Raw genomic sequence first — 24,808 nt, 5'->3', positions numbered from 1 at the left:
TGCTGTCCCATTGGGGATCTGACCCCTGGACTTGCTGGGCTCCTTCGGCCGGGTCACACCTCTCCAGCTTGCAGTGTGTGTCACGGAGTCACCGGGCGATGCTCTGGAACTGCTCCCCACCAAGCCAGGCAGGACTTTGGGGAGCCTCCTCTCCCTTGGAGCAGACTTGTTCAGGGCAAGAAGCTCACACAGCTTCACCTCCTGGGTCTCTCCTTGGAGCATTCAGCATCCTCTGCCCTTCTGTGCGCTTCCCACAGCGAGTCCACCCCAACGGGGTCCTGGGGAAGCCACCGGGTTCTGCACCCCCACTTTGCAGTCAGACGTGACTCTCAGCCAGCCAATAAAACAGAGGTTTATTCGATGACAGGAACAGGGTCTAAAACAGAGCTTGTAGATACAGCGAACCGGACCCCTCGGCTGGGTCCATTCTGGGGGGCAGTGAGCCAGACCCCCAGGTCTGCCCTCCACCCTTGACCCCAGCCAGCTCCAGACTAACAACTCCTCCCAGCCCCTCCTCTCTGCTCAGCCCCTTTCCCGGGCCAGGAGGTCACCTGATCCCTTTGTCTCCAACACCTTCAGCTGGCACCTTTGCAGGGGAGGGGCCCAGGCCATCAGTTGCTAGGAGACAGAGTGCCAGGCATTTAGGTGCACTGGCCATTTGCTCTGCCAGATACTTAAGAACTGCACAGGGGACACTGAGGCACCAATACAGTATTCAGAGAAAACATTAAGAACTTTCCCAGTTCGTCACAGTGTGCATGTGCCAAGCTGGGCATGTGAAACGCTTGCAGCAGCGGTGGGCTCTGCACCTGGCCAGCCAAACGGGGCTTGCAGAAGTAAACTCGGACGCTAGCTGGGAAGGCCAAGTGGCGTAACTTGGTCGGCAAGCTGGGATCCGGGAGTGGCTCAGGGGGCTGGGATCTGAATACAGGAGCCCTGGTGCTCTGACCAGGCAGGGTTGTATGCTATTAAACTGGCCGGAGGCTAGTGCAGTGGCAAGTCACTTAGAATATACCCCCGACTCCATGTCTCCTCCCCATGGAAGCCAACTGGCAGGGCCCCGTCACCTGCTGCTGCTCAGTAGAGGAGCTCCTGCGACCCCAGAGCAAAGAGCGCTCACTCTGAAATAAAAGGAACGGGAAAGCATTCCCCAGGGGAGCACAGCGCTCACGAGACTCCTTTCAGTTTACCGCCCGTCTTGTGTGCCCCTTTTCCTGCCCCAGGTTCTCCCCTTTTCTCCTCCCATCGGTACCAGCACCCCACAGGAATGTGGAAACCCGAGAAGCTGTTTCAGGTCGTCCCATTCGAAGCTTTTGTTCTATCGGTTGTTAGTGAGCAATCCGCACTGTACCTGGGAGGGGAATGGCATTTAGCAGATCAAAGGGTTTCGCCCATGAATTTTCCCTTCCTCTCTTTGCCAGCTGCCTGTGAGCCGTTGTGATTGTTGCCAGTTCATTTGTAGAATAGCTTTTGCAAATAACTCCCGCTGGTGAGACTTTGTTTCCTGAAATCTTAGCTGCTTTGATTGGACCCGTGTAGCCAGATTTGCAGAACCACTCAGAAGCATTGAAGGGGCCCAGGTTGGTACGGCGCTCTTCTGAAAATCCAGCCGGAGGGCCACGTGTTACCTTTTCTGTTCCCTGACTGGATAATTCTTTGCACTTTGGTAGCAAGTCGAGGTGCCCCGCCAACAAGCCCCCATCGCAGCACGTAGGGAGAGAAGGCCCTGCCTCAAAGAGCTCACACTCCAAACAGGACGGATGAGGAAACAGAGGCAGGGAGAGAGGCCAGCAGCTGCTTGGTGTCCAAGCTGGAATAGAACCCAGGTGTTCTGGGCACAAGGAGAGTGGCCTAGCCCCTGGGCCGTCCTGCCTCGAGTATGCCTGTAGTTACAAACTCCCAATCAGCCTCTGGGGAATGCTCCCTGCTACCACAAACCATCCTGCCAAGTCAACTTGCTGGAGCTCCGAAGAAACACAGACATGGGCAAAGCCAGCTGAATTTTTCCAGACCGTTTCCCTTGGTTCTGCCTGCTCGGATAAAGGGGGATTCTTCTTTGAACAGACTCTCTATTCTGGAATAAGACAGGCCTGGCATATCCTCTTCCCCCCCCATGCACACTTTTTCCTGGCTTAGGCTGACTCCACGGGAAGGATATTTTGAGATTCAACTTTGCTCTTGCATCTGAGAGCAGGCAGAGGAAAGCGGCCAGGAAATCGGCACCGTTGCAGAAACTTCTCCCTCAACTAGCACAAGCAATTCCTCTGCAGCCTTCGCTCATGTGCAGACCCCCAGCAGCTACCCGCAGAAACAGACCCCGACAATGCCTGCGTCAGTTCCTTGCCCAGATCTGTGTTTTGTGATTTCCCCCCACACACACACCACGGATTCAGCTGGATGCAGTATTCTCCTTTTGCTCTCCTCAGCTGATGGCTGGGGTTGCTGTGAGCTGTTAAACAGCTGCCACCCCAGAAGAAGCTGCGTATCAGTGAGAGCGAAATGATCCCTTGTATGCGTAGCTGGTAAAGGATCGTAGCAGTGTTACGCACTGGTCAAGCGTAGCTTTGCCTCCCTCTGCAGCTACCTGCTACTGATCCCAGCTGAGGAGCCTGCCCTTTAGCTCAGGGGGGAGGCCTGTGCTTTGGAGCATCCGGGGACTTTGACTGGGTTTGCGAGTGCTCCCATTTCTGAAACTTGGGCCCTGGAGCCCTGACCCAAAGCCGGCTGAAGTCAGGCAGACTCTTTCTTTCCTTTGGCCTCAATGGACTCCAGGTCAGAACCGCCGCGTCTGATGCTTCTGCACGCTATGGCTGTTCCACCCTGCTCTGGCACAGGGCCTAACAGGGACTGCAAACGGCAGCATGAGATGAGAATCAGGCTCCCGGCTGCACACCTTGCCCAAGACTGCCCCGGAGTCCGTGGCAGAACCCAGGAGCCCTGTGCTGTCATGCGCCCTCCACGGGGGAGTCTGGAGCTACCCGTTACCCCTCTGTCCTGGCCAGAGGGGGCCTCGTGCCACCCTAGCCTTGGGGACAGACCCATTTGCTCACAGCCAGCGCTCCTGTTACTTCTGCTTTTTTCCCTGGGGTTTGTGGGAGTTTCTTCCCGCTGCACTGGGGGATCTGCAGGAAGCAGCAGAGAAGCCAATGTTCTAGGTTGTGGCTTCAGGCAAAGCACCGTTTGGCTCCAGCTAGCGCAGAGTCTTTCCTCCCAGCCAGCAGTTTTCCTCTTTTCTTCTTCTGCCCCTCCTGGCTTCTGCTCAGCGCCTCCGCTGCCTTCTCCGCGCAACCTTAACCCAGGGGCACCGGCAGTGAGCTCTGTGAGGGGGTGTTCAGATGGGGGCTGTGGCACGGTATCTCCCGGGGTTGGTTAGCTCAATGCGCCTGGGTGCAGCCAGAGCTTCGGGAGACGCTTCCAGCAGAACCTGGCATTGGAAAGCAACAAAGCCTCCTGGGTCTGGGCTAGCTGGAGAGAGGAGAGGAGATGCTTGTCCCATCCCTCTTCGGGGGCCCTGCTGCACCCCAGAGCTCTGAGTCCTCACGGGCCTGTCTGTGGACTCCCTGCTGCAGGCATCTCTTCCCCTCGGGCTCCTCTTCCATAGAATCATAGAACCGTAGGGTTAGAAGGGACAGTAAGGGTCTGTCATCTAGTCTAACCCCTGCCAAGATGCAGGATTTCTTGTGTCTAAACCCTCCAAGACAGATGGCTCCAGCCTCCTTTGGAAAATCTCCAGTGAAGGAGCTTCCACCACCTCCCAAGGTGTCTGTTCCACTGTCCTATTGTCTTACCGGGAGGAAGTTTCCTGAGTTTTAATCTAAATCTGCTCTGCTGTAGTTTGAACCCGTTGCCTCTTGTCCTGCCCTCTCTGGCAAGAGAGGACAACTTTTCTCCGTCTTTTTTACGGCAGCCATTCAAGTATTTGAAGACTGCTGTCATGTCCCCCCTTAATCTCCTCTTTTCCAAACTAAACATACCCAGTTCCTTCAGCCTTTGCTCGCATGGCTTGTGTTCCATGCCTCTGATCATCTCTGTCGCTCGCCACTGGATCCTTTCTATACATTGGTGACCAAAGCTGGGCACAGTCCTCCAGCTGAGGCCCAACCGGCGCCGAGTAGCACCTGTAACTTGCCTGCCGTGCCTCTGTTAATGCAACCTAAAATTGCATTTGCTTCTTTTTGCAACAGCAGACTCAGATGGTGGTTGGCTCCAGCGCAATGCCCAGCTCCTTCCCAGCAGTGTTGCTGCCAGCCGCTTACCCCCTGCGCCATATTGGTGCATTTGGTTTTTCTCCCCTACGTGTAGCACCTCACATTTGTCATTGTTGAATTTCATTTGATCTCATCCTCTCCAATTGCCTTTCTCTGTCTCTCTCTGGCCCAGTTTGGCAGTTACTCTGTCCCTGCACTCGACTCGGGCACGGAGCAGGGCAGAAAGGTGCCTCTGAGCTGCCTTGCTGCCCCTGGGGCTCCTGGGTCTGTCTGGCCCCAGTGAGCATTAGAGCAGCCCATGGGTGACTCTGATGTACACTCTGCTTCCCCCGGGTCCCCTATGGGCCCTGGGAAGCAAAGAATCCTAATGCCCAGCTGGTAGCACATGTGCCCGGCTGCCAATGCTGACTGCAGGAGTAGAGCCCTAGTGCCAGCTCTGCCTGTCCAGGGAGGCTCCTTGCCCAGCGGGTTTTCAGGGGGCTATTTCCCCCATTAAGGTCAGAGCAGCACCGAGGGGCCGTAGTGTAAGTGAAACTCGGGCCATCTGGTCCTATTTCCCCCCCATTCTGCTAACTTGTAGCACTGTGGCTCCACCCATCTCTCATGGTGCCTGCCATGCTCCCCAGTTTGCGCCCTGGGCAGTAGGCTGGTATCTTCCCCCTTTCGCTGGGAGAGCTCCTGGGAGGCCCTCCACGTCCCGCTGCCCTGCTGTGCCCCAGGAACTCTCCCTGGGGTTATGGTGCCGGTGGAGCCGCTGGGATGGGGAGCCGTTCCGAATCCACAAAGGAAGACAGTCCCCTCCCCATCAGAGCAGATCCCCCCTGCCCCCCGAGCCCCAGGAACCCGCTCAGGTCTGGAGAGCCGGAGCCCTTCAACGACCCGTGGGGCCCTGTCTCTGGCTATCTGTGCTCCTGCCTGCTGCCAAGCAGGGAGCACATTCCATCACCCTGACTCGGAGCTTGTTTTTCCCAGGAGTTGGCCCAGACTCCCGTAAACAGCGGGAGACTCGCATTTCGCAGCTGCCTTGCTCCCCATCCTCCCGCTTGCCTCTCACCTTCCTGGCAGCCGCTGTGGCCAGGTAGCAGAACAGGGGGCCTTTGGGGGCTGACGCATGCTAGGACTTGACATCGGGGACCAGGGGAGGTGGGTTGGGGGTGAGGAGTGTAATTAATCCAGGAGCCCTAAAGGAATCTGACTTTTGGGGGGGTGTTTGAAATCCAGTATTGCAGCTCAGACCCATCTCTGGGTTCCTGCCGTCAAGGGGCTTAAAGGGGCAGAAGGGGCGTGTGTGAGAGAGATTTAGCGCCCCCAGGGCGTGATTTCCAGGAGCAGGGAAAACCCCTTTGCAAAGGCTTGTGACTGGCTTTCCTTAGCCAGCAGCTCTGTGGTTCTCCAGTCTGGGGACACCACAAGCCCTGCTGGTCTGTGGCTGTCACCACGCTAGTGACTGGTGGCACCTGTGGCTGTCCCCACTGCTCATGGCTTTCTTCAGCCACGCGAGTGGGCGTGGTCCATGCGCAGTGGGGTGGGATAGAGCATCGACTCTGAGAGCAGGAATGGGGCCTGGGGGGCCCTGGGACAAAGGGATTTCCTGGGGAGCCGGGATCTGCCCTTCCCTGGATGTTTTTTGCATTAAATCCGCTCCGGCCTGGCAGGCTGAGCACGTGAAACTGAATGAGGCCCTTTGGCGTGGCATGTTTGATCATTCCAATGGTGGGACGGGGGAAACGATCCCAGCCTGTCAGCCACAAGCGTGATTGATTTGGGGGGGGGGTATACGATCAGTCCCCAAATGTCAGTGCCCTGCTAGATCCGAAGCGGAGAGTCTGAGGGAAGATGTGGTATGGGCCTGCCATGCTATGGCATAATTCGGGGGGGGGGCGGGAGATATCTCCCCCTACTCTGCCCAGGCTGGAGCAAATTAATCACCTACCCAGCATGGCAGAGTAAGGGGAAAATACGAGTCCATAAACGGGTGCAAAAAGCCTGCTCCAAACATGCCATCAAAAAGTGCCAGCTGAGAAGCCCTAGAGATCTAAGGTCTCTGGGTATCACCAGACCAGAGTCAGCACAGACTGTTGGGGTGCAGTGTCCCCCCCCTCACTGCCCTGCCCATGTACCTCCCCCTCGAGCAGAAGGGGCCCCTACTAGGACAGGGGCTGCATTAGTGGCCCGTGGGTTGCGCGATCCTTAATGTCTCTGCTGGTATTGACAAGACAGCGGCCAGCTGGGCTGCAGGAGCCTCTGCGCTCTGAACTGTGCGGGGACCCTCCAGGCTGGTTTTACCCAGGCTTCCCGGCAGCTGCCAGGCGGGGACAATATCGGATCCCTTGGTACAAATCTGATCTGACAACCTAGTAGCGGATGGAGCTTCAGAACCTGGCACCCCGATGCCCAGACCAAGCTACCTTCACGCGGCTCCATGAGAAGCCGGGAGTTTGTTTTTATTAGTCATTCCTGGGACCCACCCCTTGGGGGCACTAACGCTCAAGTGCCTGCGGACTGGGGTCCGTGTGCGAGCACGCTGCTGATGTGGGAGAAGCCCCGTTGCCACACCTGACCCCGGGGTTCCCACTCACCCTGGCAGCCTGAGCACTGCGTGCCTGTCATCGCTGACGGCGGTCTCTCTTCCAGGCGAGCGATGTCCACGTTTGCAGCAGGAGGGGCTGAAGCTAGACCAGGCCAGTGACAAGCATGCAAATATAACGGGTGAGTGTGCGTGCCAAAAGGCCTGGACGGGCTGGTTCAGTGGGACCATCCATCCTGCAGCAAGCCAGGAGCTTTGCAGCCTGTGTCTCACCCGTGTTCCCCTCCCCGCTCTCCCCTGCAGGTTTTAATCTTATCAAGCGGTTTGCTCTTCTGAAGACCCCCTCTGTAAAGAAAATCCGCAATCCCAAAGGGCCTCTGATCCTCCGGCTCGGCAGCACGCCCCTGGTCCAACCCACGCAGTAAGTACCCAGCTGGTCCGCCTGTTACAGTTGGGTGGTGACGGGTTAACTGAGAGGCACAGGGGCGTTCCTTTCCAACAAGGGGCTGCTCTTGGCTCCAGACCCCAGACTTGAAGCCACTGATTGCAGGAAGTGGCTGGACCCTGCCCTCCTCCCCCTGCTGAGAATGTGGGCCCTTGGTGCTAGGCGCTGTACAGACACACAGTGCAAAACAGCCCTGCCCTGAAGAGATCAGGCAGAACCTCCCACCCTGTGCTTCTGAGCCTGCTCCTGGGCCGCGCAGCGTGGTCTAAGGGAGGGCTTCTATGATCCATGTGCTGTCACCGGGGGCCAGGTGAGCCGTCCCATTTGGGCTGGAGCTGCTGGGGTTGCACTGCGGATTCTCCGGCCCAGTGCCCTGCTCTTCCTCCTGCATGCTGGTGTGTCATGACTCGCCTCCTCTCACAACCAAGCTCTTCTGGTGTTGTTTTTTTCCCATTTTATCCAAAATATATTGACAGTCATATGGGTGAGACTACGGGGACAGTAGGAAAGTCACGTTCTCCCCTCACATTCTAGAGACGTGTTGAAAGCCTTCTGTTCACATCGTGACACTTAACATTGCTCTGTGGCTGAATCCCATGCTCTCGAACCGTCTGTATTTGTCTGTGCAGCCAGTGGTGCAGGTAGTCCCACCCATTAGACACACTTTAGTGCTGCGTTTGGAGCTGTGACGAAGTGGGGATGTTCTTGCTGTGTTCTGTGAATGCAGAGTGGGGAGTATTGACCTGGGGAGGTTGCAGGGGAGTAGTGCTGGGACGGCCTGCACTGGGGAAGGGAGGAGACCTGAGCATGTAACCTGAGAACCCAGGAGGGGGGTTGAATGCCAGGTGGTACCTCTGCCCAGACACCGAACAAAGGACACAAAGGCCGGAGGAGGAGCCAGGGGGAGGCTGAGTGAGAGGCTAGGGGGAGTTTTGCAGTTTGGAGCTGGCTGGGAAATGGAGAGGGGTGCCCCGATGGGGCTTGGGCTTCCCGATGGGGCTGTGGCCTTTCTGGGGCCCCCAGATGGACCTAACTAAAGGGGGTCCTGTTGTCTGTACCGACAAGGCCCCCATGCAGTAAGTACCCAGCTGGTCTGCCTGTTACAGTTGGGTGGTGAAGGGTTAACTGAGAGGCACAGGGGAGTTCCTTTCCAACAAGGGGCTGCTCTTGGCTCCCAGACCCCCAGACTTCCTGTCCTCTAAATAAACCTCTGTTTTACTGGCTGGCTGAGATTCACGTCTGACTGCGAAGTGGGGGTGCAGGACCCTCTGGCTTCCCCAGGACCCCGCCTGGGCGGACTCGCTGTGGGAAGCGCACGGAGGGGCAGGGGATGCTGAGTGCTCCAAGAAGAGACCCAGGAAGGTGGAAGCCGTGTGAGCTCCTTGCCCTGGAGACAGTCTGCTCCAAGGGAAAGGAGGCTCCCCAAAGTCCGGCCTGGTTTTGTGGGGAGCAGTTCCAGAGCATTGCCCGGGGACTCCGTGACAGGAGCATCCTTCGCCTTTCCTCCAGTGGGCTGGCACAGCACAGTGGAGCAGCCAACACACAGAACTGCAGTCTGAGCAAGGCTGAATACAGTGGTGATTTTATAGCAACCTGGACACTTCACACCCATGAAATAGGAGTTCAGACTCTGGGCCAGATGCTGCTTCTTGTATTTCCACTTCTCCTCGGGGGAGGGATGCAGCAGGTCTTTCGCCAGAGGCAATTGATCCGGCGGGCAGCCAGGCCTGGAAATCCCAGGGCTGCGCTGCTGACTGTCCCTCTCAGGAGCCAACAGGCACTCTGCTCCTCTCCGGCAGCTGGGCCACTCGGTCCTTTGCAGGGAGAGAAGCACTGATTCAATGGGGCGTGATGCTCGAGGTCCCTTCAGGATGGATTGAGCAGGGGTAGGGGCAGAGCCTGGGGAAATTGCCTGACTTCACTCCTCTCTCCCCCGTGGCTGAGGTGACTAGCTTTGCCGGAAGGTGGATTTGGTGGTGCAGCTGCCAGACACCTGTGTTTCTGGTCTCCTCTGCCCCAGCCTTGCTGGAAAAACAGCTCTGGCAGGCAAACACCCTAGCACCTGCTGCAGCCCTCTCCTGCAGTCGTGGTTCAAACTATGGGCAATCTCCCAGCTGCCGCTGCGGTATGTTAGAGCCTGACTACACAGGGCTGCATTCCTCTGCTGTCTTGAATCCTCACTCTGGAACGCTGCTGTCTGTGTTTTGGGGTTACCGGGGTGTCACTCCACGGTAGCTGAACCATTAATGCAGAGCACTGCACTGTTATCGGGGCCCCAGAGTGTTATCCAGGGTGACGGCTCCATTACTGGTGGTACTGTCGCTTTGTGAGAACTCTGATGCAGACTTCGCTGTGGCCTCTCGACCCACTGCACCCTCGTTGTTCTTTGCACAAGGGGTTGCGCCAGTGCGGGTGAGGGTCTGTGGCTCTAGAATATGGCTGTAGTTTTTTAGCCAGGGTTTCTCAGCGCACTGCCTCTCTCGCTCTGAGCCCCAAGCATTAGAGAGGAGACAGCAACGTCTGGGTCTCCGAGGCTGGCAAGATGCAACGGTTGGACTAGCTTCTCCACTCGCTTTGCTTAAAGGGGCAAGGTCAGACTCATTAGACCCCACAAATCACTTCTCTCAGCAGCAGCTCCTCCGGGCAGGTGCGAAGGGTCATGCTCCTCGCTGCGCTCTGCTTTCAGCAACTGCTTGGCAAATGACGCTGGGCCAGGACCTTTGCTGGCCCCCCTCACAAATCAGCCACCCCCGTGTGGAGCAGGGAGCTGCTTATTCAGCAATAATCACAACTCCCATGCCTGGAGCATGCACCCTCTGCCCAGAGCGTCACCTGGCACCTCGCAGATTACAGATCTCGCAGCTGCCTCTGGGGTGGAGGGTAGCAGCTGGTGGATTCATAGCACAGGTGGCCAGGGGACATTCTCCCCAATAGCACTAGGCAAACCCCTGGGGTCTTTTAGGTCACACAGGGCAGGGAAGGGACCCTGCTTGGCGTTGAGCCTCTGTGTCTATGGTGATTTCAAACCTGAATTATGTGGCTGCTGCAACGCCTGGGAAGGGCGTGTTTGTGAGGGGAGGGGAAATCTCATCCTTGGGGCCTCCAGCTGCTGCATGGGGAGCCCTGCAGAGCCAGTGAGGAGACCCTCCTACCTCAGCATCCGGCTTGTGCCTTGGCCTGCGTCCTCTTACAGAGCTTGAGCTGCAGTCAGTCCGGCACCCAAATCGACGCCCCTCTTTCCTCCCCATCTAATGGGCTTTTTGCCATCTCCGGCTGCCCTCCCTGATGGTCAGACACGGAGCCTGCTTGCAGCATGGCTCCTGCAGCTCCTTCTCCTGCCTGCCTCCCGCAGCCCTAGGGCAGGAGCCCTTATCTGAACCCAGAGAGGGGAAACTGTGTCACCTCTCCATGAGGATCCTGCCTGTGATCTCCCCCAGGCCCCTTCTAAGGAGGCACCCTGGCAGCAGGTGCCCTCCTGCGGCGTGTTAAAGCCTGACTCTGTGCTATGGAAAGCAGTGTCGGCAGAGAGCCGGGGCGAGATTCTGATCACAGAGCCAGGCCCAGCACCCTCCAGGGGCTGGGTGGGATGTTTAGGATTGGGCTGGAGGGCCCCTCTCCAGTGTGGGAGCTGCCCGCTGGGAGCTGCAGATCAGCTGGCAGCTGCACCCATTGTGTGCCATGCTCGGGTGGCAGAGCAGGTCTGGCTGCTCACCCAGCACAAGTAGGTGGGTTGGAGGATCCCTGGGCAGGGGGCGCGCAGGTGTCCCAGCTGCAGGCTGAGGGCGGTGATGACTGTCCTAATCCTCGAAAGTAAATCATGTGGTGAAGCAATTCAGCCGGGACGCTGGCCAGGGCCTTATGCAATAGCCACTCCGTGCGTGTGTTTTCTATCCCCGTCTTGGCAAGCAGCAGGATGGGTCTAGACGGGCGGATTGAAAGGCTTAGCAGTGACTAGCCAGGCAGTTCCTTTCAGCAGGGTCTGGCCGCTCGGACGCTGCCCCGCTGGACCCTCTCCCGTCATCCCGTGTAACCCGGGCTTCTTTCCCAGGCACTCGCCGCTCCCCCACGGCGCCGGGGAAGGACCGAGTGTGAGCGTAAGGATCAGGGCTGCAGCATCGGTTGCCCCGTGGGCAGAGTGGGAAGCTGGGTGCTAGGCCTGTGCCCCAAACGGCACGTGGTATAAACAGCTCTCACGTCCAGCTAGCTCACCCTGTCCCTGACCCAGCTCTAGCAAACTCCAGCTCCCAGTGCAGGGCAGCCCCAGGTTAGAGGCTACCTGGCCCGGTCATTAGGGCCCCTTCTGGGGACCCAGGAGATCTGGGCTGAATTCCTGGCTTTGCCACTGACTCCCTGTGTGACCTTGGCTGAGTTACTTAGTCGCTTTCAGCCTTTGCTGCCAGGGCACTGGAGCGAAGCTCGGAGCTGCAGTGCGGAGCAGCGGAGCTGCAGGTTTTTACCGGAGCTGGAGCACAGCTCCAAAGCCCTGTCTGCTGATTTCTCCTGCACCCCTCCATCCTGGCTATATAAAGAACCCTACAAGAAAAACCAGTGGGGAATTGCGAAGGGTCCTGGAGAGCCACCAGTAACCACCTGCTCCTGCCCGGGGGAGAGCTTTGGGGTCCTGTCTGCACCCAGCAGGGCTTCCTCACAGCCTCAGCCCTGGCAGAGACTCTGCCCATCCACAGCATTAATCCCACTCCCAAGCGGAACCTGGGGAAAGAGTTGGCACAGCGGTGAGGCAGCCGGGAGCTGCCTAGATCCTGCTGGCAAGGTCGGCATCACTCGTTCTCGAGTGTGCTGGAGCTCAGCATTGCGGGGGGGGGGGGGGGGGAGACTTTCTGCTGGGGATGAGCAAACTGGGTCCATAAAAGGAGTTTCCTGCCCTTGAATTTTCCACCCTTCGCCCCATTCAGGTGCCGGAACATCAGGACTGTTGTGTTGTCCATGGCTTGTGTTTGCCTGGCTTGCAGCCAGAGGTGGAGGTGCTGGAATGAGAGAGCTTGTGGAAATGTCTCCAAGTGGAAAGTTCTGCTCGCAGGAGGTCCCAGCCTGGACTTGAGGGATTCAGAGAGAAGCAGTGTCTAGACCTGTGGCTGCTTCTCCAAGCTGAGCCCAGAACTCCTGGGCTTGTCCCCCATCATCTTGCTTGGCTGAGACACTGGACTGGAACTCAGGAGACCGGGGTTCTGTTCTGTCTGTGTGACTGTGGGCCGCTCACTTAACCTCCCTGTGCCTCCATTGTGTAAAGTGAGGTCACACTTCTGCCTGGTCTGTCTTGTGAGCTCTTCAGAGCCGGGACCGTCTCTTACTATACATATGAGCAGCGCTTAGCACTGCTATTGTCATACAAACCACACGGATCCCTGCCCCCCTCAATCCCAAACAGTCATAACACACGGAATGGCTCCCATGAAATCCTGGGCTCCTCGGGTCACAGTCGAGCGGAGAAGCAATGCTCTGTCCTGCAAGGAGGGATTGGATTCTGCCAGGCTGTGGCGGGTTGGTCGAGTTGTAATTGCTTTTAACTGGCCCTCGGGCGAACTGCTCAGTCTCCTGCTGCAGCTGAGTTCCCTCCTGCCTTGGAAAAAGTGCCTTCCCCAGGGCCGTGGAGTGGACCCCAGCACGGAGAGTGGCTCTGTACAGTGGGATCCACATGGCGATGAGCAAAACCCACCTCTAGGGGTAGACTCAGGGAACTCTGTCTGTTTAGCTTCATAGACGGGAGGTTCAGGGGTGACCAGGTTACAGTCCTGACATGGGGCACAGATATTTGATAATAGGCTGTAGCTAATAATCTAACCTGATCTAACTGCCGGACGCTGAAGCTAGACAAATTCAGACTGGCAATAATGTGAGAGTACGGAACCATTGGAACAGCTGACCGAGGCCCATGGTGGATTCTCTACCCCTGGCGATGTTTGTGTCAGGTCTGGGTGTCATGGAGTCACCGGGCGATGCTCTGGAACTGCTCCCCACCAAGCCAGTTAGGACTTTGGGGAGCCTCCTCTCCCACGGAGCAGACTTGTTCAGGGCAAAAAGCTCACACGTCTTCACCTCCTGGGTCTCTCCTTGGAGCATTTAGCATCCTCTGCCCCTCCGTGCGCTTCCCACAGCGAGCCTGCCCCAGCGGGGTCCTGGGGAAGCCACAGGGTCCTGCACCCTCACTTTGCAGTCAGACATGACTCTAAGCCAGCCAGTAAAACAGAGGTTTATTCGATGACGGGAACAGGGTCTAAAACAGAGCTTGTAGATACAGCGAACTGGACCCCTCAGCCGGGTCCATTCTGAGGGGCAGTGAGCCAGACCCCTCACATCTGCACTTCACTCCTCGACCCCAGCCAGCTCCAGACTAACCACCCCTTCCAGCCCCTCCTTTCTGCTCAGCTCCTTTCCCGGGCCAGGAGGTCACCTGATCCCTTTGTCTCCAACACCTTCAGCTGGCACCTTTGCAGAGGAGGGGCCCAGGCCATCAGTTGCTAGGAGACAGAGTGTCAGGCATTTAGGTGCACTGGCCCTTTGCTCTGCCAGATACTTAAGAACTGCCATGGGGACACTGAGGCACTAACACAGTAGTCAGAGAAAACATTAAGAACATTCCCAGTTCGTCACACTGGGTTTTCTGAAAGTTCTGCTCTAGAGATTTTGCAGGGGACGTTCTCTGACCTGGGCTGTACAGAAGGTCTGACTGGGGGATCATAATGGTCTCTTGGAATTTATGAATCTAAAATCAGATCCCCTGTCTGTTTCATCACGTCCCCCACCCCTGGGTCTACCTGGGCTCCTCCATGGTCCCTATCGCGTCAGATCCAGGATTGCTGGTCAGGAATATCTGACAGTCTTTTTTTCATTGGAAAATGCTGATTTGTTGTGCCGGAAACAGCTAGCAGGAAAGAGGCGGTTTGGATGAACTTTCCCTTTTGAAAAAAATGTGACCTCTCCCATCCCCCACCCAAGTTTTGAAATTGTCAAAATGTCCCAGCTGCCTGGTCTCTCTTCAAAGCCATCTGGGGCTGGATAGGACCTTGACTAAGTCACTCTTTAGGCTGGTGGGGTTTGCCTGGAACTCTCCAGCCTGTTAATAGGTGTCAGTCCTGCTGTGAGTGGGTTAAGTAGGTTGTTACTTTACTTGGATGTAATGGAGGTGAGAGAGGTTTTCTGAAGAGAAAGGACCGAGGGGGTGGGCTGAGCTGTCCTGAGGGAGGAGCGCTAGAGGCAGCCCAGCCTAGGGAGAAGGCTGGAGTGGATGTTTCTCTCTGTTAATGAAGCTGAACCCTGAGAGTGGTGGTAGGTGACTTTCCTGTTTTGGCTGCAGGGTTCCGACCAGCGGATCAGTGGTGCTACATGCTAGGCAGCCATGGCCCAGAGGTCCCTGTAGTGTGGAAGACAAAGGTGTTGAGCCTACGCCCTCTGCCTGAGCTGCTGGAGGGTGGCTGGCTCACAAAGCATTACTGCCATTTCCTCTTTCCATGGCTGCTTTCAGTCCCCTTGGTTTCCCCTCCTCTCTTTTTTCATTCACTCCTTTAGCTGGCTGCTAAAGCGATTGCAGCTTGGGGGTGGGCCCGGGCCCTCAGTGGCTGTTCGGGGTGGGGAGCGTTGGGTTCATCTGTATCTTGGGGTGCATGCACCATTGCCAGCCCCTCCTGTAGGTGCTCACTTCCCGGGCTGAGTCATGCATCAGGTATGCAGTGGGAAAGCAAATGAGGAACCGGCCAGGACAGGCAGGTAACCTGGAGCTTGTCTCTGTGGCGAGGATGGGAGCAGGCCGGTTAGTTGATGCCTAAGGAGCGATTGCACCATGCCAAAATTGTTAGCATGTCTCACCCCTTGGGTGGGAAACATCTCCATTCACCTCAGGCTTTTGTACGCAGCTGAACAGGGATAGGCAAGGGAACCATCTGAACAGGGTTAGCTCCTGCCCGGGCTCCTCTCCACAACCCCTTGGGTATCTGCTGCATCCTCTGTAATATGCAGATAGGAATCGTGTCACCCACTGTTGAAATGCAGCCCCCTCTGGGGTGGAACGTGGCAGCAGCTTAGGCCAGCCAGTGAAGAATTCTGTGACTTAAAGTGAAACTGCAGGGGAACTTCAGAAGGCAGAAGGAACTGGCCAGGACTCTGGGGCTAACACCCTCCCACCCCTTGCCAGGTGCTGTGTGTCATATTGTCTCTTCTCAGCAGGCTGGTTTCACTCACCGGCCCCATTAACAGCAGCCAGCGCCTGCTGCTCTCTCCCCTCCCACAGGAGCGGGGCAGAGATCTGTGGTTCGTCTTGCTGTCCTTCACCCAGCTCCTGCAGTGGACTGGATGGTGGAAGGAGGGTTATTCTCATCAGGCAGCATTCGAGGCAGGCAGCCGAGCCTTGTACCTGTCAATAACATGAATGGGGCTGATTCCTCCCCAGCGTGAGCCGACTTTGGCTGCATTCAGGGTGCTGTTTCTCACCCCTCTGGCCTCCCCAGTGCCCACCCCAACTGGCACCACCGGGGAGTGCTTCTGGGCTCTGGGGGCTTCCTCTGCTCTGGATGTTGTTCTCCTAACCAAAGTGACACAAAGAGAGACCAGAGGCAATGGCGATGGACACTTTTATAAACCTGGGTGACAACCATCTGCCTTTCCCAGCTGCTTTGCTCTGGGAGCTCTGAGAGAGGACACTGTGGCGAAGGTGCTGGACTGGGATTCGGGAGATCTGGGGTCGAGTCTCTGCACTGCCACTGACTCCCTCTGTGACCCTGGGCAAGTCCCTCCATCTTTCCGGGGCTCAGCTCCCGATCTGTCAAGTGGAGTTGAGAATCCTTCCTTTGCCGCCTTGCCTATTGAGGCAGGGACTGTATGTGCAGTGCCCAGTAGGATGGGACCTTATCCCTAGGCCTTCCCCCAGGATAGATACAGGGACCGTCCCATCCACACCTCTGAGAGAGCTACTGGCAGGATCTGCACAGCATGGAAACAGAATAACCTGGGCGATATCCTCTGTAGATTTGTGCTCACTGCTGGGCAATGTTCTTGTGACAGTGGGAACATTCGGCAGCTGAATTGACCAGCGCTGGAGTTAATCCACCCGTGGAACCTCCACACACACGCGCGCTGTCTGCTCTGACTCTGACAGATGTGGCAGCTGCTGCAGTGAAGAGGAAGAGGTTTTTGGATTTTGAGCCTCTGCTCTCTGCACTTTACTTTTTCTTTGCTTAGAAAAGAGAAGGAACTTCTGGGCCATTTTTCTGTTATTTTGGTTGGAGCTGGGTCAAGGGGAGTGGAAAATGGGAAGTGACTGGCCTTTTAGCTAGGAAGGAATCCATGGGAAAGAGTGGGGGCTGGCTTGGGTACGAAGGGCTTACTCAGCTTTGGGCATTGCGTTAGAATTTCGGCTTGAGGTCCTGAAGGTGTGTGTGTGTGGGGGGTGTGTGGCAGGGGGGGTTGTGCTACTGGGTTGGGGGGTTGGTGGTGGTGTGGGTGTTTCAGTGTCTAGGAGTGTGTGTGTTGGGAGATGTTTGGGGGGGTTTGGATGCATGTGTTGGGGGTGTTTGTGCATCTGTTTGGGTGTGGCGGGGGGTGAGTGTTGAGGTGTCGGTATTTGGCTGCCTGTCTGGGAGGAGTGTGTGTGTGTGTGTGTGTGTGTGTGCTGGGAGATGTTTGGGGATGAGTGTGGGATGCACGCGTTGGGGGTGTTTGTGTGTCAGGGTGTCTGGGAGGGGGGCTGTTTCGGTGCACTGGGAATCGTTGTGTGGTTTTGGCATGCATTAGCCAATGCTGGCCCAGGCTTTGAGGACAGACAGACCCTTCCACATGATGTGAGGCCGGCTGGCAGGCTGGCTGCCTCTCACTGATCTCCTGTTTCATAGCGCTGGCACCTCAGTGCAGCACAGAGCCCTGACATTCCCTGCTGGAGACAAAAACAGATCCCGCTCCCCCAGCACGCGGGCGCTTCCTGTTTGATCTAAACTCTTGTGTTTGCGCTTCGTCCGGCTCTGCGGCCCCCGACACAGATGGAAACAGCAGCCACCATGCTGCCTTCTCAGGAGAGCTGAGGTTCCCCCATCTCCACAACACCCCGGTGCCCTGCAGGGCTGGTGCCCTGCGCGGAGCTGGGTTTGGGAGGAATCGGGTTGGGCATTGCTTCCCTGGCCCCAGGAGTGCAGGGAGCTGTCGTGGGATGGAGGAGGCACAGGGGCCTTTCTCCCAAGTCTCGGACCAGCTTTGCTCAGCTGTGACTAGACAAGGAGAGACGGGGATGGAGCTGGCACTGCCAGCTGCCTTGCCTCTGTTTGTGTCTGCTCCAGCTGAGGGCTATTCCCTCCATGGGGGGCATGAGCCAAGGACCTCTCTGCCCACTAGCAGAGGGTGCAGGGGGAAGACGGTTACAGGGCCCTGGGTCTGGGATCTGCAGATCCGTTTGCCATGTGAGGTCTGGCTGAAAGCCTGTGTTTCACGGGCCAGGGTCCTCAGTGCAAGATGTGCGTGGAGTTGTGTATCACAGTTAGTTATGTTCTCGAGGTCTGTGAATTAAGGCAGGTCACTGGAAGGGGATGGGTACAACCAGTCAGCTGGGGTGCACTGTTCCTTTGGCATGTACAATGGATCTGGGACTGGGCACCCTGGAGGGCTTGGGGGTGGGTGTCTGTCTGTCTGCTGCCAAGGGACAGCAGTGCCCGCAGGGGATGGGAGGGGAGTTCCTGTGCTGTCTGTGGCCAGGCTTATCAGGGAGCTGCCCCCGGCAGGTACCAACAGGGCGCACTCATGCCAAGAGCAGGGGCTAGCGAGATTCCCCACAACCCTGGGCACCCTCGGGGGCATCACAGGGGGAAACAACGTGTCTGTGTCTGTCTCATTTGCACAGAGCCACATGCATTCACACACACACATGGAAACCTGTGTCGGGGCCTCACACTCAGTTCCATGCAATCTGCGTTGTGCGCGCGCACACACACACACACACACACACGCTATGCCCTGGGGCCCCCAGGGCTGCGTCTTTACCTCCTCTTATGTCACTTTTCCTCCTCTCTCCCCCGCCCCCCAGACAGGTGTTCCCCCACGGCTTGCCTGATGAGTTCACCCTGGTGTTCACTTTGCTCCTGAAGAAACAGAGCTGCAAGGAGAACTGGTACCTTTTCCAGGTCACCGACCGGCAGGGCTACCCCCAGGTACCTCTGCCTCACCTGCTTCCCTTCTCTCCTTTCTCGCTCCTGCTGCCGTGTTTTTCCCCACCACGATTGCTGCTCCCCAGGAACAAGAGCTCCTTGGAGCAGCCCGACACACAGAGCAGTAAAGCGCCATGTGGTACAGGGGCTATCCCAGCCAGGGTGTCCCCTAGGAGCTGCTAACACATGTTGTGGGAAGTCATTGCTGGCTCATAGAGTGCTGGGGTCCCACCAGGCCCCTTTAGTCTTGGAGGCTACAGATCAAAGAGGCTCGGGTCACCATATCCACCCTGCTGCCTCTGGTGCTTCACTGCTGGCAGATGAAGCCAATTGCACCCATTCCTGCCCAGGCTCTAATATTGCTGGGGTGGGGCGCACGCCCCCTCTGCCACCCATGCCAGCCTCCTGCTGCTGCTGTCGGCCTCCGATGCACCCTTGGAGGCTTCCGACGCCCTGCTGGTGCCAGAAGACGTGCCCTCAAGGAGGAGGGATGGCCCTGCCCCCATTGCCCCAGGTGGGGTGGGGTTAGCAGAGCTGATAGCAGTGGGTGTGGGGGCTGCCCAGACCCCTCATTGCCAAGACAGGTCTCTCCAAACCCAACAGGCAAGGAGCCCCCCCTCTGCCTGGAGGCCACAGTGGCTGGCGTTAGCTCGGCCCAGTTCCCGCGCCCACCTGTGCATCTGTCTGTCTCCTCTCTCGCTCGCCCTGAAAGCATCCTAAGCCAGAGCACCTCTTTGTGCCTAGCTCTCGCTGGGGGTCAACGGCCAAGAGAGGAGCTTGGAGTTCCAGGCCTGGGCCCAGGAGAAGGAGTTTGTGAGCAGCATCTTCGCCGGGAAGGGGGTTTCCTCCCTCTTTGACCAGAAGTGGCACAAGGTGGCTCTGAGCGTGCAGAGCTGGCGGGTCTCCGTCCACGTGGACTGCAGCTACATCTCCTCCAAGCCCCTGGAGTCCCGGCGGGGCATAGCGAGCGAGGCAACACCTTCATCGGCCTGGACCCGTGCACGGCACGCCTGTCCCGGTGAGGTCGCCCCGGCCTCTCTGGGCACGCGCCGGCCATGTGCACTCGTGGCCCGGGCCCGTTTGCAGTGGTGGCACCCCTTGCCTCAGTCAGCAAGGGGGGGGAGGGAGGGAGGTGCTGAGAGCTGGCCCAGCGGCTGAAGGGCCATGCCCTGCGTGGCCCAGGGGGGAATTGTGGGTCACAGGTTCCTGGCTGATGGGTACAGCTGCCACCTGGCTTTGCTTAGCAGCGACCTCTCCTGGTCAGTTGAGTAGCCTCGAGGACCTAATGGACAGGTTGCCCAGGTGTGGGTGTGTGTGTGTGTGTGTGTGTGTGTGTGTGTGTTGTGTGTGTGTGTGTGTGTGTGTGAGATAAATGCTCCTGCCTTGAAGGGCTGGTGGGACAAGCGAGGCACTAGGAGGGGGCTGGAAAAGGCGAGGGCAGGTGGGATCTCTGAGAACTGGCTCAGAGAGGACAGTATAAATGGTGGTCAGCCTGGCAAGGGAGGGGCGGAGTGGCAGAGGGAGAGGGAAAGCCTCTGTGTGAGTGTGTGTCTGTGTGCACATGCGTGTGTGCGCACGGGCAGGCGAGGCCACCTCTGGCCCTTCCTTGCTGTCCCTGAGCCAGTGCTCAGGGAAAACTCAGACTCCTCCCTCGCTGGTGGCAGGAACCCCTGGGGGCTGGACTGTCCTGGCTGAGAAGAGGGACTCCAGAGCCTGTCCTACTCCCACTCCTCCTCTGACCCCTGCATAGGCCCAGGGGCTGGGTTCACTGCACCTTCAAGGGGATTCTTTGCCAAGCCCTTGGGGGCCTGGTGCCGTGCTAACTGGCTGCTCCCTGCCCCCCAGGAGGGTCAGGGTGCCCCTTTGTGTTCTGACTGTGTCTGCCTCCCCCCACTGCAGTTTGACATCCAGCAGGCCCACATCTACTGCGACCCAGAGATGGTGATGCAGGAAGGCTGCTGCGAGATCTCGGCCGGCGGGGTGAGTTATGCATGTGCTCTCTGCAGTGGTGCGGGGGGGTTAATGCCCCTCCCATCCAGCAGCTCCTGGAGCTAGCGGGTCTCTGTTCACGCCCTCGGGGCTCACGGAGCCCATGCGCTGTCCATCCTGGTACATCGCCGGCCCCCGTCGCCATGTGTCTGGATTGCATCCTCGCATCATCCTATGGGTCAGGGATTCTGCCCATTGTACAGGTGGGAACGGAGGCACAAAGAAACTCTGTGACTTGCCCAGGGTCCCGAGCCCGTCCTTCTACCCTAGAAATGCTGAAGCTGCTCAGGGAGGCCGGCTCCTTGGGTGCCCAGGATGCATAGACAGGATCTTGAGGATTTGCTCTGCTCCTCTGCTGCCTGACCCTGTCCACACACAGCGGGGCAGGCCCCTTGCTAATATTCCTCTCCCCTGCCCCAGCAACCAGGCCGTGTTCTCCAGAGCTGCCTACCTAGGGCTTGGTTGGCTGGACCCCCTGGGGCTGTGCAGGGTGGGGTGAGCAGAGCCTCTGGGAGCAGATTGAGGAGCTCCGCTGGCCTCTGTGCCAGTGACATTCACAAACGCAGCAAACAGCCTGGTTTATGTCGAGGATCAGACATCGCCTCCTCAGTGACCCATCGAGGGTGAAACCCAGCAGAGCTGCAAACCCCTGTGCTGCGGGGAAAGGGCCATAGCCGGCCGGGCCCGGGAAACCCCCCAGGTGCCTATGGGGGGAATTGCCACAAAAGATGCAGCACAGGAGAGGGAATCCATTAGCTGGACATCGGCTGTCAGACTAGGTGGATCGTGGGTTTGATCGGCCAGTGGCACCAAGATCTGGAGGGGGGCAGAGTCAGTAGGTGGCCTGAATCGGCAGCGCTGCCAGAAATGCACTGAGCAATTTGTCTGGCACTGGCCGGGAGCTGGGGCTGTGCCTGTGACTGTCTTCAGCTCCCCGCCTCAGAGGGGTGGTGTCTGCCCAGGCCCCGGGGTGTAACCAGCCCCCACTTTCCTTCGATTAGTGCCTTTCCGAAGCCTCCAAAACCCGGCGGCAGGCAGAGGGCACGCAGACCAGCAACCTGATTGAGATCAACCCGCAGACGGATGGCAAGGTGTACACCCGCTGCTTCTGCCTGCAGGAGACTCAGGTGAGAGACAAGGGGCATCGCCGAGGGGAGCACATCCTGGGCAGGACAGGCCCATGCCCCAGAACACCTGATCCTCTCTGCAGAGGAGGAAGCAGAGGCGCTGGGTGCTGGTAGCCAGCTAGCCAAGAGTGTGCTACGCCCCATGGCAGCAGGGAAAGCCAGTGCTGCTTGGGGCAACCGGTGCAGAGCAGGCAGGTAGCTGGGAGGTGAAGGTCCCTCTCTCTAGGGTGCCCCAACTGAAATATTGCATTGATTTCTGGGCACCATAGGGTGACCCATATTTCCCAAAGGGAAAATGGAACACCACGTGGGGCTAGCCTGAGCTCCCCTCCCTGCCCGTGGCTGGCCCAAGCTGTTCCCCAGAGCCCTACCCCCCCGTCCCTCCATAGTGCTGGTGTCCCAGCAAGCCTTGTCTGCCCCCCACCCGAGCCCTGCCTCTCCCGTGCATGAGGCTGGTTTCGGGGTTGAAATCAAGGGGAGCATCACCAGACTGGGGCTGATGTAAACCACAGCACGGACTAAAGTTTTCCCTGGCCTGGCAGTAGAAGGGGGGAGACGGGACAGGCCCAGCGGCTTGTTGAGCTCCTCCAGTGTTCTCACGTCTGTGAAAGGGGTCCGGCTTGGATAGGGCCTTTGAAGTACGTCACTTCTCAGTAGGCGCCGTTGGCAGAAACAATCCCTAAATTAGTAACAAATGTGTTGGGAACATTGGCAGGCGGGGGATGTGCCCTTGGCGCTCGCCGTCCTGGCCTCCTGACTCACTTACGGAGCTGCAGCCACCGTGCCGATAGAAAATCTGACCCTGTCAGTGGGGCTGAAATCATCTCAGCCCCTCCCAGCAGGGGACGCTGCGGTGCACGAGGCTGAAGCCTTGGCCGTGAATGGAGCCCCACGCTGCTCTGGTCCCAGCCTCTCCCAGCAGGGGGCACTGTAGGGAGCGGGGCAGGAATCCTGGCTGCGGGGTAGCTCAGACCTATTCCAGGGAGGGGGTGCTGTAGGGAGCAGGGCAGGAGCACGGGCTGGGTGAGGAGTTCAGAGCTGCTCCATTCCCAGCGTCTCCCAGCAGGGGACAGTGGAGGAAACAGAGGTAAGAGTACTGGGGTGGGAAGGGGGGCATTCTTTGCTTGCTCTAGTCACTTCTTATTTCTTTGTATTGCAGTAGCATGGCCTCATGGTGCCAGGCGCTGCGCAAAAACAGAACAAAGAGACAGTCCCTGCCCCAAACAGCTGCCAAGCACACTAGGAAACTGCACTGCAGCAGCCATGTAAGATGGGTGCGGAGCCCAGCTCACATAGCCAGGGGCGTGAGCTCTGGCCCCAGGCACGATGTGGCCAGCCACGGGGTCCGTATCCTTCCCTGGTGCCAGCGCTGTACGGCGTGGGCCGGGGAGCAGGCACTCATGGGGCTTGAAGCACTCAGAACCCCGCAGGAGCCTTTTGTTTAGGTCACCGTGTAACGCTGACAGACCCCGGTTATCAGTGAGTGGGATCGAACCGGGGACCTCTGGAGTTTAGTGCACGAGCCTCTATTGCATGAGCTAAAACTTGCCTTTGGCGAAGGCTGTAGAACAGACTCAGGTAATTCTCTCAAAGTGATCTCAGTGCCCCTGGCTGGGCCAGAACACCTCACCCAGCTGGTGTGCGGATTACAACCGCTCGCTGGGCAGGTGGCTGTGCTGCAGCAGTTCACTCCGGTTGCCTGATCTCTAATAGGGTGCATTTTTCCGGCATTTGGCTTTTCCTGTCCTTGTCCTGGCCCAGCTGCTTTCCAGCCCAGCTCTGCTGCTGGTTTGCCTGGATCTGAGTGAAACGCCTGCCCCACCCCGCCCCCTGCCTCACCTTGGGAAGGGAGAAGCAGGCCTGGTTCCTCCTTGGTCCACCCAGAATCTGGAGCGGCACCCGTGCAAAGCAGTGTCGGAGGGAATTAGGACCGGGTGCTGCTTGGACTCGGGATGGCTCAGCGCTGCAGAGACTGAAAATGAAAACAAATTGAGAACCCCGGGTCCCAGCCCCACCATCACCCCATCGCACTGGTATGGGCTTGGAGGCAGAGGGCTGAATGGGCCACAGCTGATGTGCTTTGTGGAAGGATGTGTGCGCGTTGCAGGGGAAATTCCCCCTGTTTGAACCTGAGACCCCAGCAGTACTGGAGGAAGAACATCGGCCTGGGTGGACCAATAGTCTTATCCAGCACCGTGACTCCTGCAAGTCTAACAGGCCAATTCCCCAGCTGGTGTAAAGCTTTCTTGCAGTCCCTGGAGCTGGGCTGATTTACACCAGATGAGGGGCCGGCCCTGAGTTTCAGCCCATGCGGTCACTATGTGTGTCAATCCCTTGAATCGCCTCGGAGTGCCCAGTCTGTCCATGGCTCTGCTAGGGTCACAGGCCACGGCTCTCAGCTGCCTCTGTTGCTCCTCGTGTCTGGGAAGCACCCTGCCCTACCCGTTAGGTGGAGGAAGAATGGAGGTTGGTGTCTGACTTGCTGCTTTATGTAACGCTGGTTTCAAGGCCTGACCTACTGAGACAGCTGGAAAATGGTATTTCCCCCCCATAACCCAGCTCAAGGAAGTAAATCTGGATTTAGCGCCAGGCAGCTGAGCAGACGGAGGAGATGCAAATGGACAAGTCTGGGCCTGGGAACGCTCCCAGACAGGGCACCTCTGCTCTGTCCCACGGCTGAGTGGCACACAGTGCAGGGAGCGCCGGACCCTGGCTGGGTCGCTGCCAGCGAGGGTTGAACCTGAGAACTCTGGGCCTTAAGGCACAAGCCCCTGTTGAGTGAGCTTAAAGGGCGCCGTGTTGCTAGCCTCGGCTGGAGCAGGCTCATGGGAATGTAGGGCTGGATGGGGCCTCGAAAAGTCCCTTGTGCTGAGGGAGGACCAACTTCCAAGTGTGGCCCTGCCTCCACCCGGGGGCGCCAGAGTGCCAAATACACCTGCTCTGGGTGGGAGCAGGGGAGTTGGGCAGATGCTCTGGGGTGGAAATTTGGGCATGAATCCCTGAGCCTGGGGCATTTGGGTGTGAAGCAGGAATGGGCACAGAGTGGGGAAAAGGGCTGGCGGAGTGACCAGCCCATTCAGGTATGGGGCATATTGCACCTCTCAGCCGTTAATTCCCTAACAAACGTCCCCAGACGCAGAACCCGTTGCAGCCTGCAGTGGGCTCTGAAATACAAACGGTCCGAGCAGTGAATTCCAGTCCTGCCGTCGCTAGCGCTTCAGACAGGCCTCTCCCCGCGCCGGGGCCTCCCTGACGTTCCGCAGACAGTGCCCACGCTCCCGTTGAGCAGATCCCAGCTGCACTGATTCACCCCCCGAAAACCCTGCATCACATTTTCCACTGTCCAGAAGAGTTAGCAGCGAGGGGGCCACTAG

At 58.0% G+C, this 24,808-nt stretch overlaps 1 protein-coding gene across 1 annotated transcript in view; it reads left to right on the top strand.

Moving 5' to 3' along the window:
• COL16A1 (collagen type XVI alpha 1 chain) overlaps positions 1–24,808 on the top strand; it is a 91,157-nt gene that overhangs the window by 6,443 nt on the left and 59,906 nt on the right. The window contains 8 exon segments of the mRNA XM_030538695.1: positions 6,843–6,917; positions 7,039–7,156; positions 18,198–18,321; positions 19,063–19,285; positions 19,288–19,311; positions 19,314–19,336; positions 20,218–20,298; positions 21,309–21,434. Of these exon segments, the coding sequence (XP_030394555.1) occupies positions 6,843–6,917; positions 7,039–7,156; positions 18,198–18,321; positions 19,063–19,285; positions 19,288–19,311; positions 19,314–19,336; positions 20,218–20,298; positions 21,309–21,434 (794 nt within the window).

The sequence above is a fragment of the Gopherus evgoodei genome, chromosome 20 (assembly GCF_007399415.2).
Source record: "Gopherus evgoodei ecotype Sinaloan lineage chromosome 20, rGopEvg1_v1.p, whole genome shotgun sequence".
In the NCBI taxonomy this organism is placed as follows: domain Eukaryota; kingdom Metazoa; phylum Chordata; order Testudines; family Testudinidae; genus Gopherus; species Gopherus evgoodei.
Note: the sequence above shows the minus strand (reverse complement) of the source record. Positions and strands in the feature narration are given on the sequence as shown.